Below are 18,409 nucleotides of genomic sequence, written 5' to 3'. Positions count from 1 at the left end.
GCAAGCAGGCCCGTATCTCCGGAACCATAAATGATAACCTTCCCATATTTTGACCAGTTGTGGGGTATGTCTTCAACTGTCTACCCCCCAAATGTGGGGTTTCTGTGGCCTCTCTTGGGCCTATCTTGAGAAAGGGGCCTGGAGCTGAAGCTGCAGCTCCATCAGCCCCTATGTTAATCCGGCCCTGCCTATACCTGAAAGTAGGGATGAGCTTCGAGTTCGAGTCGAACTCACGTTCGACTCGAACATTGCCTGTTCGCCTGTTCGACGAACAATGAACAATTTGAGGTGTTCGCGACAAATTCGAAAAGCCGCGGAACACCCTGTTAAAGTCTATGGGAGAAATCTAAAGTACTAATTTTAAAGGCTAATATGCAAGGTATTGTCCTAAAAAGTGTTTGGGGACCTGGGTCCTGCCCCAGGGGACATGTATCAATGCAAAAAAAAAGTTTTAAAAACTTCAGTTTTTTCAGGAGCAGTGAATTTAATAATGCTTAGAGTGAAACAATAAAAGTGAAATATTCCTTTAAATTTCGTACCTAGGGGGTGTAAAGTAAGCATGTGAAAAAGCGCATGTTTCCAGTACTTAGAACTGTCACTGCACAAAGTGTCATTTCTGAAAGAATTTTTTTTTTTAAAACAGGACTTAAATTGTCGGCTCACGGCAATTCAGAGAGGATTCATTCATAAAAAAAAAAGCGTGGGATTCCCCCCAAATTGAATTACCGGGCCCTTCAGGTCTGGTATGGATATTAAGGGGAACCCCGCCGTCATATTAAAAAAAATTACGTGGGGTTCCCCCCAAATATCCATTCCAGACCCCTTATCCGAGCACGTTAACCTGGCTGGCCGCAGAAAAGAGGGGGGGACAGAGTGCGGCCCCCCCTCTCCTGAACCATACCAAGCCACATGCCCTTAACATGGGGAGGATGTCCCCATGTTGATGGGGACAAGGGCCTCATCCCCACAAAAATAAGGAAGAAAAATTGCGCTAACCAAAATAAGTAAAAACGGATATGAGTCCCAGAAGGCAGCAATCACGTGTTACAAACACAGATACAGTGGAAAGGAGAAAAAGTGCGCCAACTACTTTTTATACATAGCAGAGAGCAAGTATAATATCAAATAAACAGAAAAAAGTCCAATTAATTTGAATAATGAACAGGATGCCTCAGATTCAGGAATCAGGACAAACAACACCCAGGTGCACTTGATATCCGTGGAAACCACCACCACATGAAGAGCTGCTTACCAGATAATGGACAAAAATCTACATATATCTATATATATATATAGCAATCCACAGCGGGATGGAACCAGGGTGAATGAAGCCACAGGTAGGTATTAGGATCCTCAGATTATGGAGACATTGGATCCGTGTTTAGACAGCCAATCCATAAGTCATGCATAATAAAGGAAACCGGATTGATGTTCCCAGGATGCTCACAGTAGATAAGTCGGTGGCTCAGCTGTCGGCTACTTGTTTAAATGTTCCCGCCCTCACATTCCTTTCAGACACAGCACACGAGTCCAGAGGTGTGTGTGAGGGGGTGGGGTCACGTGACGGGTGGCCCCGCCTCGCCTATAAAAGAAATGTCACAGCTTCATGCGCGTCATTTGCCGGGCTGTGTCCGGCGGAGAGAGAAGGCCGACGATGCTGCGCTTTGAATCCTGGAAGATCTTGTCATCGCTGGACAGGAGAGGAGATTACCAGTCGCTGGATACAGACAACGTTGGAGCAGGGAGCCGGGAATGAGTGGATTACGATCGCTGGATTTCTTTTTTATTAATAAAGGACTTATTTCTATGGTGTGTGTGTTTTTACAACTATTTACACTTCCTTCGTGAAATGGTAGGGGTACAATGTACCCCATTACCAATTCACATGGGGGGGCCAGGATCTGGGGGTCCCCTTTGTTAAAGGGGTCTTCCAGATTCTGATAAGCCCCCCACCCGCAGACCCCCACAACCACCGGGCAAGGGTTGTGGGGATGAGGCCCTTGTCCCCATCAACATGGGGACATCCTCCCCATGTTGAAGGCATGTTGCCTGGTACGGTTCAGGAGAGGGGGGCGCACTCTGTCCCCCCCTTTTTTCTGCGGCCGGCCAGGTTAACGTGCTCGGATAAGGGGTCTGGAATGGATATTTGGGGGGAACCCCACATGATTTTTTTTTAATATGACGGCGGGGTTCCCCTTATTATCCATACCAGACCTGAAGGGCCTGGTAATTGAATTTGGGGGGACCCTCCCCCCTTTTTTTAATGAATGAATCCTCTCTGAAATGCCGAGAGCCGACAATTCATTATAGCCGCAAGTCCGGTTTTAAATGATTTTTTTCTTTCAGAAATGACACTTTGTGCAGTGACAGTTCTAAGTACTGGAAACATGCGCTTTTTCACATGCTTACTTTACACCTCCCCTAGGTACGAAATTTAAAGGAATTTCACTTTTATTGTTTAACTTTTAGCATTATTAAATTCACTGCTCCCGAAAAAACTGCAGTTTTTAAAACTTTTTTTTGCATTGATACATGTCCCCTGGGGCAGGACCCAGGTCCCCAAACACTTTTTAGGACAATAACTTGCATATTAGCCTTTAAAATTAGTACTTTAGATTTCTCCCATAGACTTTAACAGGGTGCGAACCGAACAGGGGGGGTGTTCCGCTCATCCCTACCTGAAAGTAATCACTTTCCCATCTCCCCCCCACAATAACACTAAATGACCAACACTTTAAATCAGATCCTTTTTTTATTTTTTTTTATATGCAAACATTAAGACAATACAGACAAATTCTACAAACAAAATTACATTAAACAAAACACAACCCCCCCCAAAAAAAATATATCACAGGAGGTTATTTTCTATAAAAGAAACAAAAAAAAGTTATTTTTTACATGTACTTAAAGCCAAGGTTTGCTTATGATAAGGTATAGTTTTGTTGTTTTTATATGGGTTTGACTCCCTCTAGTGCATGCTGAACTCTATGTGTGTTCTTTCCTCCTGTGAGAATGACCCAGAGCATGGCATCATGGAACACGTAGTCCGGGATGAGGAAGGGACACTGTTAGTAGGACCAATCTGGACCACAGGTAACAGAATGCTGTGGGCACAGAGCAGCCTGCTGGGAGAGGAAATAAAAAGGTGGGTGTGGTCTGTTATTTCTCTCTCTGGACACCATTCTGACCCTTCCAGCAGGAGGTCTGTGTGACAGGGAGTACTGAGAATCTGCCGCCTACACAGCGGGGAGACGGATCGCCAGCCTCAGAGGGATCTCAGAGGACAGCATCTCTATTCCAGTACAGCGGACCGGTGTGTGTTCCAGACCTCCTGGAGGTACCTTTTTTCCTCTTGGATTACAAATTTACTACAGTGCAAAGAACACAGGCTAGCTGAAGATAAGTGGAACTAAAGAAACATTCCCTCTCTGCTGTGCACAACTTCCTTATATTCCTTTGCATATTGCATTGAACTACTACAGGGAGCAACCCTATAGGATGTCATTTAAGTTATATTGTGGTTGATATATTACAGTTTGTTGGTCTGTGTGTTGAGGACACAGAGGGGAGAAATCCAATACATGTGATACAGTATTGGGTATTTATTCCTCTGTCTACCTGTCCACATAGGTCTTGTAGTGGATGTATATCAAGTATTCATGTGCAGTGTATATGAGGCCTATTCACTGTTAAATTAAGCTGTGTTTACTTATGCAATGCTTTGTGTTTATTTTATCTCAGTAAACATACCTGAGTTGTTCATTGATATTGTGTGAGTCTCTATCTGTGACAGGATGGAACCCAAGGTGTCAGAGGTAAGAGAGGATTTGCAGAGTCGAGGTAACCAATGGGGTATAGAGTCTATTAGCAGCCCTCACGGGTGTACGGCTAGATACTGTATAGTGATTGAGTTGTTTATAATGTAAGCTGTGTTTTGTCATTCTTAGGCCTCATTCACACAGGCGGACTATGTCGCTACGGAGTCCGCCTGCTCCCGTCAGCTCAGCGGGTGATCTATCTGCAGATCTCTGCTGAGCCGACGGATGACAAGCTCCTCTCTGCTCACTGAGCGGAGAGGGGCTTGTCGGGCACCGCTGTCCTCCTATGGAGCGATCTGATGAAAACGGACAGCATGTCTGTTTTCATCAGATCTGACCCGATCCGATCCGCATGGACGGATCGGATTGGGTCGGATGTCAGCGGACATGTCTCCGTTGACATCCGACGCTCCATAGCATAGTGTGAATGAGGCCTAATAAGTTCAAATAAATTCATATGAGTGAGTGAGTGAGTGAGTGAGTGAGAAATTATATAGCGCAACGCATGCAAACTGAATCGCCTCTGGGCGCTTGGTATCCATTCCCTGGGCCCTCAGAAGAGATGGGTCTTGATCTTTCTCCTGAAGGCCAGGTGGTTTACCTCCAATCGGATGCTGGTTTGTAGAGCGTTCCATAGTTTGGGTCCTTGGACTGCAAATCTTCGTTCTCCTTTGGACTTGTATCTGGCTTTGGGTATCTGGAGTAGATTTTGGTTGGTGGATCGCAGAATGCGATTGGTGTTGTGAGCATTTAGTTTCTCGCATAGATATTGGGGGGCATTTCCCAGAATACACTTATGCGTTAGACAGAGAGCTTTGAAAGTGATTCTGTCTTTTACGGGCAACCAATGAAGGGATCTCAACAAAGGTGAGATTGATACCCATGTTTTTTTCCCAGTCACAAGTCGAGCGGCCGTATTTTGAACGACTTGCATGCAGATGAGTGATTTGGTATTTTGGGAGTCCAAGATATATGTTACAATGTGATTATACAATATCCTTTACATCTACCAACAGCTATGTAGTACAAATTCTGGCAGATTGGATGCAAAGTGATTGCCAAGAAAAATCAAGTTCAATGATTCCAAGCATGCATCAAATTGATTCCGAGCATGCGTAGGATTTTTGTGCATCGGAATTGCATACAGACGATCGGAATTTCCGACAAGAACTTTTTTTGGCTGAAAATTTGAGAATCAGCTCTCAAATTTTTGCTATTGGAATTTCCGACAGAAAATGTCCGATGGGGCCCACACACAGTCGGAATTTCCGACCAAAATCTCACATTGAAAATTTCTTGTCAGAAATTCCGATCGTTTGTACGCGGCAAACAGGTTGTTTGTAATGTAAGCTGTGTTTTGTCTTTCTAATTAGTGATGTGCAGAACTGTTCGCCGGCGAATAGTTCACTGCGATTTTCGCTTTTTCGCGTATGTTGGGGTTATCCCGATACCACTTTTTTAGGACTGAGTACAAGTACTGATACTTTTTTTCAAGTACTCGCCGATACCGATTACCGATACTTTTTTTTAAATGTGTCCCCAAATGCAGCCATGTCCCCCCACATATGCAGCCATGTCCCCCCACAAATGCAGCCATGTCCCCCCACAAATGCAGCCATGTCCCCCCACAGATGCAGCCATGTCCCCCCACAGATGCAGCCATGTCCCCCCACAGATGCAGCCATGTCCCCCCATATCCAGCCATGTCCCCCCATATCCAGCAATGTCCCCCCCATATGCAGCCATGTCCCCCCCATATGCAGCCATGTCCCCCCCATATGCAGCCATTTCCCCCCATATGCAGCCATGTCCCCCCCATATGCAGCCATGTCCCCCCATATCCAGCCATGTCCCCCCATATGCAGCCATGTCCCCCCCATATGCAGCCATGTCCCACCCATATGCAGCCATGTCCCACCCATATGCAGCCATGTCCCCCCCATATGCAGCCATGTCCCCACCATATACAGCCATGTCCCCCCCCATATGCAGCCATGTCCCCCCATATCCAGCCATGTCTCCCCCATATCCAGCCATGTCCCCCCATATCCAGCCATGTCCCCCCATATGCAGCCATGTCTCCCCCCATATGCAGCCATGTCTCCCCCCATATCCAGCCATGTCTCCCCCCATATCCAGCCATGTCCCCCCATATCCAGCCATGTCCCCCCAAATGCAGCCATGTCTCCCCCCATATCCAGCCATGTCCCCCATATGCAGCCATGTCTCCCCCCATGCAGCCATGTCTCCCCCCCATATCCAGCCATGTCCCCCATATGCAGCCATGTCCCCCTTACCTGCATCCCGCCGCATCCCCGCTGCCGCCGACTGGTTAATACGCGTGGGGAACATTACAGCTTTCATTTGAATAGCTGTAATGATTCGCGCCGCGCTGCGTATAGACACTCCCCCTTGCTCGGGATTGGACAGTTCACCCGAGCAAGGGGGAGTGTCTATATGCGGCGTGAATCATTACAGCTATTCAAATGAAAGCTGTAATGTTCCCCGCCCGTATTAACCAGTCGGCGGCAACGGGGATGCGACGTAACGGCGGCGGGATGCGGCGTAACGGCGGCGGCGGCGGGGGGGGGGGTGGTTTAATCGGTTGAGGTCCCGCAAATACTCGGAATCGGTCCCGATACCGATACTAGTATCGGTACCGGGACAACCCTAGCGTATGTGATGTTCGATCCGCCTCCTATTAATTAACATTGAGCAAACTTTGACCCTCTACCTCACAGTCAGCAGACACATTCCAGCCAATCAGCAGCATACCCTCCCTCCCTGACCCTCCCACCTCTAGGGCAGCATCCTTTTTAGATTAATTCTGAAGCTGCTTGCTTAGTGAGAGGAGGGACAGTGTTGCTGCTGCAGATTTTATAGGGAAAGCGATAGCCTAGGCCAGTGTACTCCAGTCCTGAAAGACTCATCTGATCTCTGCTGTTAGAACAGCACCCCAAACAGCCCTTGTTAGGGCTAATCAATCAGTCTGCTTTTTTTTCTCTGTAATCTGTGCTGCGTGGCTTACAGAGAGAGACAGAGAGAGAGAGAGAGAGAGAGAGAGTGTAATTTTTTGGAGTTAGATAGAGCAGGCAGGCTAGTCAGTTAATGTTACAGTGTGTAGAGGATATACAGTATATACATCACCAGGAGTTGTACATATATTTATACACTATATAGTTTAGTTAGATTAGAGGTGCAGGGTGCTGTGTAATATAAAGAGGCCCAGTGGTGCAAGCTGCTGTGTAATATAAAGGGGTCCAGTGGTGCTGGGTGCTATGTAGAGGGGCCCAGAGCTGTGGGGTGCTGTGTAATGTAAGGGGCCCAGTGGTGCAAGCTGCTTTGTAATATAGAGGGGCCCAGTGATGCAAGCTGCTGTGTAATATAAAGGGGTCCAGTGGTGCTGGGTGCTATGTAGAGGGGCCCAGAGCTGTGGGGTGCTGTGTAATGTAAGGGGCCCAGGCTGTGCCCACCTGCCAGTGCCACATCTCATCTATATTGTGTTGGCACAGTTGATAAGATATAAAAACAAAATTCACTGCAATACTAAATAGTAGTCTTTTGTCTGCCAGGGTGTCTTTGCCTCACAGGGTAAACTGTGCCCACCTGCCTGCCAGTGCCACATCTCATATATATTGTGTTGGCACAGTTGATAAGATATAAAAACTAAATTCACTGCAATACTAAATAGTAGTCTTTTGTCTGCCAGGGTGTCTTTGCCTCACAGGGTAAACTGTGCCCACCTGCCTGCCAGTGCCACATCTCATCTATATTGTGTTGGCACAGTTGATAAGATATAAAAACTAAATTCACTGCAATACTAAATAGTAGTCTTTTGTCTGCCAGGGTGTCTTTGCCTCACATGGTAAACTGTGCCCACCTGCCAGTGCCACATCTCATATCTGGTGGCACAGTAGCTTGCACGCATAGTACAACTAAACTAATCTAAAAAAAATGACAGGCAGAGGCAGGCCACCCCGCAGGGGCCGTCATGGTCATGGTGCTGTGATTCCCTTTGGCCCTAGAATAGTGCCCAGTGTTTAGAGGCCACGTACCCTGAACTCGAAAAGTTATGAGGACATAGTCAGAGTTTGGTCTGTCACTGTGAACCCTAACCCTATTACAGACAGGGTTAGGGTTACAGATAGGGTTAGGGTTACAAATAGGGTTAGGGTTGCAAATAGGGTTAGGGTTACAGATAGGGTTAGGGTTACAGATAGGGTTAGGGTTACAGACAGTAACCCTAACCCTAACCCTATCTCTAACCCTAACCCTGTCTGTAACCCTAACCCTATCTGTTACCCTAACCCTAACCCTGTCTGTAACCCTAACCCTATCTGTAACCCTAACCCTAACTGTAACCCTAACCCTTACACTACCTGATCGATACAACATCATACCTGATGTTTTAAAGCACGTTATTCCAAACAATTTATGAATGTTAGGTGATTTATGCCCTTTATAGATTAAAAACGGACTCTGCGACAACTACGTAATTTTCCATGGGAGTTTTGTCATGGAGTTTTGCCACGGAGGCGGCATGCCACAGTCCAGGTGTTAGTCCCCTTGAAACAACTTTTCCATCACTATTGTGGCCAGAAAGAGTCCCTGTGGGTTTTAAAATTCGCCTGCCCATTGAAGTCTATGGCGGTTCGCCCGTTCGCGAACATTTACGGAAGTTCGTGTTCCGAAAATTTTAGGTTCGCGACATCACTAATTCTAATAAGTTCAATTAAATTCATACATGTTACAATGTGATTGTACCATATGCTTTACATAATAGGTGTCCCTCGATCCCATCTTGAAAAGTTGGGAGGTATGGAGATCTGTAAGGACTCCTTCTATAACACAGGTGGACGGGTGTGCCCCACCTGTATACAGTCAAGGAGATTCCAGACCAGAGGAGCATCCCCCCCAGAGGAAATGCCGATTGAATTATACTCACAGATGGGAGGTGGGGGATCAGTATGCAAGTTTCTCTCATGTATAAAGCAGAGACCTGAACAATGATCCAACTTAACCCAACCCCAGCTGACAATGGTGGACTGATGGTTTGAAGTCAGGATATCAAAAGTCTTTGATCCAGGAAAGTCCATGTTAAAGCCCCATTTTTTCAAGAACAAGGTTGACTCCTCAATAGAAACATGGTATTGACTTAAAGGGGTTGTAAAGGTAAAAAAATGTTTCCCTAAATAGCTTCCTTTACCTTAGTGCAGTCCTCCTTCACTTACCTCATCCTTCCATTTTGCATTTAAATGATCTTATTTCTTCTGAGAATTCCTCACTTCCTGTTCTTCTGTCTGTAACTACACACAGTAATGCAAGGCTTTCTCCCTGGTGTGGAGAAAGCCTCTTGAGGGGGGAGGGTCGAGCAGGAGGGTCAGGACACTCTCTACTTTGCAGATAGAGAAAGGCGCTGTGTGTTAGTGGGCGTCCTGACACTCCTGCTCGCCCCCTCCCCCTCAAGAGGCTTTCTCCACACCAGGGAGAAAGTGTCGCAGTACGGTGTGTAGTTACAGACAGAAGAAAAGATAGTGAGGATTTCTCCGAAGAAATTAGGAGATTTAAAAGCAAAATCGAAGGATGAGGTAAGTGAAGGAGGACTGCACTAAGGTAAATTAAGCTATTTAGGGAAAAAAATATTTACCTTTACAACCCCTTTAACTGGCCCCAGACAATGGCAGAGACACCCGGTTAAGTATACACCAGAAGGACCCCAGTTACACGTTTTAAACATAACTACAAAATATATATATATTAAATGTACTATATTGGATATATAAAAAGATCAATAATACTGGAGTCATCGGTATATTGGACAAGGACTTGGCACCAGTATTATATGGTTGAAAGGTTGTGTTTGTTTAATCGGATGAATACCTGACGGTCTCAAGATAATTTTTTAGGTCTAAATCTCTTATAGTCATCAAAGTACACAAGATGGGGACAGCAAATAAAAGGGTCATGAAGGCAAGCAATCACCATATCACAGTAACAAGAAACATATTAAAATACATTTCTTAATAATACAAGACACCGTTATTCTGATTACACAACTACCATGATTACTAATGGGCGGGTAAGAATTGGGACAGTTGCCACACATTTTTGGAACCAACCAATCATGAGATGGTAAACATGAGGTGGGGAGGTAACAATTCAACAATAAGATTGCACCCCATAAAAGCAGAAACATACATGATTCAAGAGCGAGGACCACACATTCACACACTGATACACTCTGGATAAAACGCCAAGCTTGGTGATAATTAACCACTCCCCATCTTGCTGAACGTTGCTGCTAGGACGAATCGAATAAACCGGTAGCCCTTTGGACACCTTCCCTTTTGAAATAGTGGTGAGATGCAGACCATACAAATATTAAACTTTTTCCTCCCAAATTTATAGGAATTGCATGTTACCCTTCATGTTTTAACCTTATCATGTACAGTGTGTAGGGTAGTTTAGTGATTTTCCCACATTATTTGTCTAAAATGTGTGTTGAAGCCGTGTCTGGGTGAAATTAAGTATAAACCTGTATTGCAACTAATTTGGTTATTGTGGTCCCAGGAAAATCGTCTATTGTCCACTCTAATTGGGCAACTTCTTTGAAGTAAGGACTTATTTCAAATTTGATAATATCTATCTGTAGGCTCCCCAAGATATATTTCCATCTTTCTTCTGGCTGGGGAAAGTCAGAAAGTTGTCTTATGAGCAACAAGAGATATTATTTATAGTAGTTTAAGACACGGTTAAAACATCAACTTTTATAGTTGGTTGGGCTGGCCCAGGGTTACTTTTACATTTTAAGAGAAATTATTTTATTGCTGTATTGATGTCTTTTACTCATGTGTATTAAATATTAATCACCAGAAATTACGGTTTTGTATAAAGTTGTATAATTATACTTATATATTAATAAATTGTATTTACTTATTAATTTATTGGGAGATATTTATACATTGTTAAGAATTCCCCATAGATTAATGAACTCAGGAAATAATTGTGGTATACTGCTGATCGTCTGAACAAAATTCATATTTATTAAGTTATTTACTAATTGTCGTAACCGGCTGGAGGCACTGCAAATCCACTGTACAAATATTCAAACACTACCCTTTATTTATTATTTACCATTCGCCAAAACTCTACTTTTATTTAATTTAAAATGTCCCGTATTTATTATCATCAAATTCCTATACCACACATTATAACACAGTGACATATCTCCAAGACACAAGAGTACATACCATCTGCTTACCAAAAAAATGTGTCCTCTTAAAAAGATGAGGTGATGTGTGCTTGTCATCTGCCTTATATTCGCAGCCACTTCACTCAAAAAGCAACAATGCAGGTATGATGGCTTTCTCCCAAAAGTGGCCTTTCACCATTCTGTCCAGTCCAGTACCAAGCACAGGAGACCCCGTATATGCAAAGAATAAAGCACGCTATAGTGCATTACCAAGCCAAGTAAACAGTTTGTCTCTTTTATCCTAGTAATGTTTGCTGAAAGTACATTACATTATTTATTTGCATGTATTAACCATTTGGCAGCCTAAAGACCAGGAATTTTTACAATTTGGCACTGCGCTGTTTTAACTGATAATTGCGTGGTCATGCAATGTTGTACCCAAACGAAATTTGCGTCCTTTTTTCCCCACAAATAGAACTTTCTTTTGATGGTATTTGATTGCCTCTGCGATTTTTATTTTATGCAATATAAATGGGAAAAAAAAAGAAAATTTGGGGAAAAAAATATATTTTCTAATTTTTGTTAGAAGAAGAATCCAATAAACGAAATTTTAGTCATACATTTAGGCCAAAATGTATTCAGCCACATGTCGTTGGTAAAAAAAATAAAAAAAAATTCAATAAGCGTATATTTATTGGTTTGCGCAAAAGTTATAGCGTCTACAAACTAGGGGTACATTTTCTGGAATTTACACAGCTTTTAGTTTATGACTGCCTCTCTAATTTATTGAGGTTCTAAAATAGCAGGGCAGTACAAACCCCCCTCTAAATGACCCCATTTTGGAAAGTAGACAACCCAAGGAAATTGCCAAGTGATTGAATAATGACAAAAAAAAAAAAAAAGAAAGTTGTCACTAAATAATATATTGCTCACACATTCCATGGACATATTTGGAATTACATCCCAAAATACATTCTGCTGCTTCTCCTAAATACGGGGATATCACATGTGTGCAACTTTTTGGGAGCCTAGCCGCGTACGGGGCCCAGAAAACCAATCACCAAAAGGGCGTACATTGTTGATTTCACTCCTCACAGTTTTGAAGGCCATAAAATGCCCAAATAGCACAAAACCCTGCCAAATTACCCCATTTTGTAGACACCCCAAGCTATTTGCTGAGAGCAGGGCCGGTGCAAGGATTTTTGCCAACTAAGGCGAAGGTGCATTTTGCCGCCCCCCCGGCGCGCATGCACGCACACACACACGCCATACATCATATCTGTGCTCCATTAACCTTTAATGGTTATGATGCTTAAAGTGATCGTTTAACTTATTTATCTTTTACAGAGAAAGATAACATAGATGGCGTTATTCTGCATTGCGCTGTATAATGTACTATTGCTGGGATTTGTAGTCCTCTATAGCTGGTGGTATTCTCTATTATGCTGTACAATGATTATACTGCGCAATGCAGATTACCACTGACCAGTTATAGAGAAACTACAAATCCTAGCAATAATTCATTATACAGCGCAATGGAGAATACCAGCAGCTAGAGCGGAACAACAAATCCCAGCAATACATTATATAAAATACAATGCAGAATACCAGCAGTTACAGAGGACTACAAATCCCAGCAATAATACATTATACAGGCTGCTTAATATATTATTGCAGGGATTTGGTGTTTTTTTTAAACAGGAAACTTTAAAACAGGTCCCCCTTACCTGTTTCTGAAGCCTTGTAAGTCACGGCGGTGGCTCTGCGGGCGTGTGTCTGGCTTGTGTGGTGAGCGCAACGTGGACTCGTCCTTCAGATGCCGCCCGCAGCGGCAGCCCCACACACTGCTGCCCCCCAGGACATATCACCCCTTATACAAGTTTGGGTGGGTGGTATGATTGCAGATAATTTGACAGATTTGCAGATTACTGTGGTTTTTATTGTAAGGGACATCAGAATTTATAAAGATATAAATATTAATATTTCAACAACTCTAAAAAGAAAAATGTCCACACTATGTATTTTGTACTGCAAAACAATATTGACACAGCTAATGAGTATATGTATTTGATGTTTCTATACATTTTTGGTGCTTTTCCACAGCTTTAATGGCTTTAGATTCAATAACTTTCTCCACAACAGACCATAACTAGCAATTTGCAGTGCAGAATTTCAGAAAAGACAGATAGACTGACAGTTTCTGCAGAATGATGTGTAATATCAAAAACATAAGTTAGGTAGAAAGATGTCTCATAGTAGTCTAAATGGTGTTCCATTCTTCTCTGACATTGGAAATGCTAGGCCAGATTCACATATACTTGCGAAGGCGTAACGTATCGTCTATACGTTACACCGCCGCAAGTTTTCAGCGCAAGTGCCTGATTCACCAAGCACTTGCGTGTAAACTTACGGCGGTGTAACGTAAAGGCGTCCGGCGCAAGCCCCCCCAATTCAAATGGGGCGTGTACCATTTAAATTAGGCGCGCTCCCGCGCCGGACGTACTGCGCATGCTCCGTTTTGAAATTCCTGCCGTGCTTTGCGTGAAGTGACGTAATTTTTTGAACGGCGACGTGCGTAACATACTTTCGTATTCTGGGAGTCTTACGCAAAAAAAATAAAAAATTTAAATTTGACCCGGGAACGACGGCCATACTTTAACATGGCTCATCTAAAGTTAAGCCATGGTAAAGCAGGCTTAACTTTGCGACGGGCAAAAATTACTAGCGACGACGTAACGAACGCGAAAACCGTCGTGGATCGCCGTAAAAGCTAATTTGCATACCCGACGCTGGAAAACGACGCGAACTCCACCCAGCGGCGGGAATGATTGCTGCTATGAAAGCATGTTAAAAATAAGAGCTGTCCTTACTGTGAGGAGAGCCTGAGAGGAATGTGTGGAGCCGCGCCGCCTGGGTGGAGAATAATATCGTGACACGGTGACTGGCTTGGAGAGACGCCGACAAGGAGAGGAGGAGGATGGAGGGGAGCAGTAAGCACTCTGGCGCTTGAGCGCCCTAACCTCTATGGCGCCTGGGTGAACTGCACCCCACACAAACGTCTCGGATCTGCCCTGAGTTTTCCGCCCTGTTCCCCTGGCGGCGCTGGCGCTGTAAGGCAAGTGCCATTGTTGCCTTGCGCTAGCGCCGGCCCTGACTGAGAGGCATGTTGAGTCCATGGAATATTTTATATTTTGACACAAGATGCGGGAAAAATATTTTTTTTGCACAAAGTTGTCACTAAATGATATATTGCTCAAACATGCCATGGGCATATGTGGAATTACACCCCAAAATACATTCTGCTGCTTCTCCTGAGTACAGGAAAATGCCTCTCATGCAGCCAGCTTACTGCATTTGTATTGGAATGGTGAAGTGAAGCACTGTCTGGAAACAGAAGGGCTCTGATGATCTCTTCCTGGAATTTAAGGAAGAATCCAGTCTGTCCTGAAGCTCTGTATCGCACATGAGTGTTCAGCAAAGCCAATTGAAAGAAGTATACAGACACTTTTTTGTACCAGCGTCTGGCCTGACGGCAACTACCATGTTTCCCCGAAAATAAGCCCGGGTCTTATATTAATTTTGGCAACAAAAGACCCAGTAGGGCTTATTTTCGGGGTAGGTCTTAACATATTCAGGCATCCCCAGTTTGAACAAACTTAAAATACAGAATGTGTGTGCCCCTGCAATTCAACAGTGCCAAACACCTCAGCTCTCCTCCACCTCTCCCAGCCACCAGCGAGCTACCATGGCCCCTCCCTCTGCAAAGCTCAATGCAGGGAAGAGAGCACACCAGCATGTGAAGAAAAATAATCTGTAAATACCTTGTGGCGTAGCCATGCTGCATACCACACACGGTACCTTATGACATGTTGATTGCAGAGGCTCTACACCGTACCTTCACTGACCCGCTGAAGCTCTGCGGAGGGAGGGGGAGGACGAGATCCCCCGCAGACAGGCAGGAGAAGAGACCGGAGTATCCATGCAGCATACCGCACACGTTGATTGCAGAGGCTCTGCAACGTACTTTCAGTGACCCACCGAAGCTCTGTGAAGGGAGGGGGCCAAGATCCCTCGCAGACAGGCGGGAGAAGAGGAGACCAGGGGTAGAGTAGTTGAGTGCCGCTCTGTAGCAAAGTCACCTGACACAGCTAGAGACAGAGTCACACACACACACACACACACACACACACACACAGCGCACTGCCGTGATAGGATTATGCCATGTTTCCTCAAAAAGCACACAATCGCCTCGAACTAGGGCTTATTTTCGGGGTAGGTCTTATTTTCGGGGAAACACGGTAGGTTCAGCACCAACAACTGGTTGTTGAGGTCCACCCCTCCCATGTTTTGGTTATATTCGTGGACACAAAGGGGTTTCTTCACAACACCAGTTGCCGTATGAATTTGGACCGTCGTGTCTGTGTTAGGGATGAGCCGAACGCCCCCCCGTTAAGTTTGCACCAGAACCTTCGAACGGACCGATCGTTCACACAAACTTTAGAACCCCATTGAAGTCTATGGGACTCGAACGTTCAAAATCAAAAGTGCTAATTTTAAAGTCTAATATGCAAGTTATTGTCTAAAAACGGGGTTGGGGACCCGGGTCTTACCCCATGGAACATACTGTATATCAATGGAAAAAAGGTTTTAAAAACTGAAGTTTTTTCGGGAGCAGTGATTTTATTGATGCTTAAAGTGAAAAAAATAAATTTGAAAAATTCCTTTAAATATTGTACCTGCTGGGTGTCTATAGTATGCCTGTGGCACGTGTTTAGAACTGTCCCTGCACAAAATGACATTACTATAAGAAAAAAGTCATTTAAAACTGCTTGTGGCTTTAATGTAATGTCTGGCCCCTGCAATATGGATGAAAATCATTGACAAAAATAGCATGGATTTCCCCGCCCCCCTCCCCTAAGGTCATTACCAGCCCCTTTGGCCCTATATACTTTAAACAGCAGTATACAGGCGGTGCAAACAAGACAGGCACTGTAGGTGGTTTGTTGTTAAGTAGAATCTGTTTGTAATTTTGAACTGGTACTTTTTTAAAGTGTAGCTCCAGCCAAAAAGGTAACATTTCTTTTGCTGTCTGTGCGCATCTGTTCAGAAGATTGCGCCTCACTTTCTGTCCCAATGACTAATGTTTTTTTGAAAATTCGTTTTTTTTTTTTGTGATAAAGCATCAGTGGACGGGAGACACCTCTTACAGAAGAGAATTTCCCTTCCTAGGGGTAGATTTCCTCTCACTTCCTGTTGTCTCCTTCCGTTTGCAAGTAGGGATCGTTTGTAAGTTGGATGTTTGAAAGTAGGGGCCTGCCGTATATACTCTGCATACATTTTGGCCCTAGGTGTTGGTGTTGCTACAACACTGTAAGCCCTCACAGTTAGTCTTGGTGGGCGCTGGAACGCCCTGCTGTAAAATATTAGATCCAGAATTGTAATTACATGCCCCTGTTGAACAGGGGCAGAAAAATTGGGCATTAGGCACTGGTGCTGGTGCCTCAACACTGCAACCCCTCACAGATATTCTAGTTGGAGTGCAGGAATGAGCCCGCTGCAAAGCATTGCATCAAAAATTGTAATTACACGCCCCTGTTAAAGAGGGGCAGAAAAATTGGGCCTTTGTTGGTGGTGGTGCTGGTGCCACAACACTGTAAGCCCTCACAGTTACTCTTGGTGGGCGCACTGCCTGTGGTATTAATATGACAACAACAGCAATTGTATTCACGTGGCTTTAGGTGCACACTGTGCAGAGGACACAGTACACCAAGTGAAAATACTTGCTGATCAGCCACTGCCTGTGGTATTAATATGACAACAACAGCAATTGTATTCACGTAGCTTTAGGTGCACCCTGTGCAGAGGACACAGTACACCAAGTGAAAATACTGCAGCTAGCACAATCACCTGCCTGCCTGTCAGTATATTAGGAAGAGTGGATCTAGCTAAACTCAATATAGTGTATAAATATATATATACACACACACACACAACACCTGGGATGCATATATATCCTCTACACACTGTAACTGACTAGCCTGCCTGCCTGCTCTATCCAACTCAAAAAAATGACACTCTCTGTCTCTCTCTGTCTTAACTATTGCAACACACTACATAAGGCAGACTTCCAGGCGGCCTTATATAGTGTGGGGCGTGTACTAAACCCCCTGAGCCATAATTGGCCAAAGCCACCCTGGCTTTGGCCAATTATGGCTCTCCGTTTTTTTGCGCGGGTCATAGTGCATGCTTGGCCAATCATCAGCCAGCAATGCACTGCAATGCCGAATTGAATTATGGAGCGTGACTCGCCACTAGAATTTGGTGCGAACAGCCCATAACGTTCATAATTCGACGAACAATCGAACATACAATGTTCGAGTCGAACGTGAGTTTGACTCAACACAAAGCTCATCCCTAGTATGCGTGAAGGGAGGACAGAACGAAAACATTCTTATTATCCCTTCACTTCACAGCGAGCAAATTATTACACTTGAAGAAGGCTCTCTCCGGGAATCTACAAGCCGCTGGGGAAAGCCCTGGCGATTTAGTCTCACGGTGCCACATGCGCCAATTTGATGATCAAACAAGTGACTAAAAAGTGGCACGCCCGTGTAATAATTGTTCACATACAAGTGGTACCGCTTTCCGAATAAGGGTGACACCAAGTCCCACACAATCTTGCCAGCACTCCCTATGTAATCTGGGCAGTTCTCCGGCTCTGCGCGACCATCTCTTTCCTCGTAAACCATAAAACTAGATGTATAGCCCGTTACCCTGTCACAGAGCTTATACATCTTGACCCCATATCTGGCACGCTTGCTGGGAAGATACTGTTTGAAAGACAAGCGTCAGAAAATTTAATCAGGGACTCATCAACGTAGACAACTTGGTCAGGAGTAAACAAGGCTGCAAAACGTACGTTGAAGTGGTTTACGTAGAGCCGATCGTATCCAGGGTCTCCACGTGGACAACAGAGTTCATTGTTGTTGAAGTGCATGAACCGCAAGATCTTCTCATATTGTGCCCTGGTCATGGAGGCAGAGAACAGGGGCATATGTTAAATTGGGTCAATGGACCAATATGACTGCAACTTACTCATTTTAACTATGCCCATGTCGAGGGATAGGCCCAGAAATGTCTTAAATTCGGAAACCATACTAGGTTTCCATTTTCTGGCAAGGGAGGACTGGGGATTAGTGGCGGTGAATTGACCAGCATACAAATTAATTTGGTTCTCAATAGATCTATAGAGATCTTCTGTGAAAAACAGCGAATAAAAATCAAGTGCCGTAAAATCAACTGTTTCCACCTGAATTCCCGGGTTGGCCAGTGAATGGGGGAAGTATGGGTCTTGCAGAAGTGGTGGGCTCCCAATTAGGATTGGCAAATTCTGCAGGAA

The 18,409-nt window shown here is 44.5% G+C and overlaps 1 protein-coding gene across 1 annotated transcript in view; it reads left to right on the top strand.

The window, feature by feature from the left end:
- Window positions 1-18,409, top strand: part of LOC120930503 (solute carrier organic anion transporter family member 1C1-like) — a 162,970-nt gene that overhangs the window by 17,123 nt on the left and 127,438 nt on the right. The window contains exon 2 of the mRNA XM_040341681.1: window positions 2,973-3,093. Within this exon, the coding sequence (XP_040197615.1) occupies window positions 2,973-3,093 (121 nt within the window). The remainder of the gene's footprint in view (window positions 1-2,972; window positions 3,094-18,409) is intronic.

Source organism: Rana temporaria, chromosome 3 (genome assembly GCF_905171775.1).
Source record: "Rana temporaria chromosome 3, aRanTem1.1, whole genome shotgun sequence".
Lineage (NCBI taxonomy): Eukaryota > Metazoa > Chordata > Amphibia > Anura > Ranidae > Rana > Rana temporaria.
The sequence above is the reverse complement of the archived record's forward strand: the minus strand, read 5'-3'. Positions and strand labels throughout refer to the sequence as shown.